The sequence below is a fragment of the Loa loa genome (assembly GCF_000183805.2).
Source record: "Loa loa unplaced genomic scaffold supercont3.243, whole genome shotgun sequence".
Taxonomy (NCBI): Eukaryota; Metazoa; Nematoda; class Chromadorea; order Rhabditida; family Onchocercidae; genus Loa; species Loa loa.
In genome coordinates this window covers 57513-59628 of record NW_018108423.1, presented here as the reverse complement: position 1 = coordinate 59628, position 2116 = coordinate 57513, and the positions used below count along the sequence as shown (strand labels likewise).

The 2116-nt window shown below is 21.4% G+C and overlaps 1 protein-coding gene across 1 annotated transcript in view; it reads right to left on the bottom strand.

Annotated features, from left to right (window-relative positions):
• The window catches only part of LOAG_18270 (hypothetical protein), a gene marked incomplete at its 5' end in the record, with an annotated part of 14727 nt that extends 12790 nt beyond the window's left edge, over nucleotides 1-1937 (bottom strand). The window contains 4 exons of the mRNA XM_020450933.1: nucleotides 338-646; nucleotides 963-1057; nucleotides 1361-1565; nucleotides 1839-1937. Of these exons, the coding sequence (XP_020305337.1) occupies nucleotides 338-646; nucleotides 963-1057; nucleotides 1361-1565; nucleotides 1839-1937 (708 nt within the window). The remainder of the gene's footprint in view (nucleotides 1-337; nucleotides 647-962; nucleotides 1058-1360; nucleotides 1566-1838) is intronic.
• Between the last annotated feature and the right edge of the window lie 179 nt (nucleotides 1938-2116).

Sequence of the window (2116 nt, the reverse complement as noted above, 5' to 3'; positions counted from 1 at the left end):
ATTATTATTATTATTATTATTATTATTATTATTATTATTATTATTATTATTATTATTATTATTATTATTATTATTATTATTATTATTATTATTATTATTATTATTATTATTATTATTATTATTATTATTATTATTATTATTATTATTATTATTATTATTATTATTATTATTATTATTATTATTATTATTATTATTATTATTATTATTACTATTACTATTATTATTATTGTTATTATTATTATTATTATCATTATTATTAATTATCATTATTAATTAGAAATGGATTTCAATTGATGCAATTATAAATGAATAAAAATTAATGCTTAATTTTGCTAACGTTAGAACAAATTTTTGATTCAGCTCCTTCATTTAGTAGTAAACGTATCATTCCGGAAAGCGGATTCCGTGCCGCAATATGTAATGGCGTTTCACCATCATTACGTGTAACGTTTGTTTGCGCCCCACTTTTCAATAACATTATTGCACATTCGATTGCATCATCTGTAGTTAATGATGCAGCAATATGCAATGCTGTTTCACCAATTGCACCTCCATGAACATGCACATCTGCGCCATATCCTAATAATGCTTCTACAACGGATGCTTTACCTGCTTGTACTGCAACATGTAAAGCCGTATAATTGTCCTGCAATTATATTAATTAATTTTTCTTCTTTTTTGTGTTAAATTACTTGATAAATAAATGCTAAGCAACTTTTTTAAACTTCAATTTATATTTCATTACAATAATTAATTATTCAATTTCGTTTTAAAATTTTTTGAAGAAAAAAAAAGATTGATTTTCAGAAAATTTCTTTAAATGAATATTATTATTTCAACAAATTTTTTTTAATCTAATTAATTCGAACAAAATTGAATTTTTGAAAATTTTTCAAACAAAATTTTAATATTTTAAATTTTTGATTGAAAAAGTAATTTTATAGCAATGAAGATATTATTACTCTAGTTTTGATATCAACATTTGTTCCTCGAGCAATTAATAGCTGAACAACATCTGTAAAACCAGCAGCTGCTGCACAATGTAAACCTAATGCACCTGAACTAATTAATTAATTATATGAATATTCTAATACAAAAGTTTCAAAAACAAAAAATAAGCAAAAACAAAAACAAAAATAAAAACAAATAAATTATCATATAACCATTCAATAATATATTAATAATTAAAAATAAATTACCATTGATTAATTCATTTCCTAAGTAAATTGATAATGTTTTAGCTTAGAATTTAACAAATTAATGCTAAAATTGAAAGAAATATATGTTTTATCAATGAAATTATTATAAAATTAATTAATTAATCAATCGAAAGGTATTAATTTTATAATTATTTTATTACCTCGTTTATTTGGCATACAAAGTGGTACACCATGTTTTAGGAATGCTAATGCAGTAGAAGCATGTCCACTTAAAGCGGCAACATGCAACAATGTACTACCATCACGTGTACGAGCACGTACCGATCCATCAAATTTCTCAATTAATAAATGTGCAATATTTGTATGTCCAGCAGCTGCTGCAATATGCAATGGTGTTCGATCTTCCTAAAAAATAAAAAAAAAAAGAATAATTAATTATTAATTAAAAATTTTTTAAAAACTATGATAAAAATTAAATATTACATAAGTAAAAAAAAATAAATTCTTAAATGATTTTTTTTTTTAAAAAAAAAAGTTAAATTTTTAATGTTTTACATATCAAAATTCTTAAATACTTGTTTTTTTTCTTTTTAATTTCAAAACTTAAAATATCAACCCAATGGCTTCTTTTTTTCTTTCAATTTTTATATCATTTAAATAAATTTGATAATGTCTAACCTTATCAGCAATATTTGCATTAGCTCCTAATTTATGCAAAATTTTTAACAATGAAACATTTCCTTTTAATGCAGCTTCATGAAGTATTGTCCAACCCATTGAATTTGTTGTATTTATATCAATTTGATTATAATTCATTAAAAATTGCAACATATTATTTTTATCTGAGCGACATGCAATATGCAATAATGAATCACCATTTGCATCCACCTATTAATAGAAATAATATTTGATGTAAAAATTAAAATTTGGGATTCCTTTTTTTTTTTTTTTTTTTA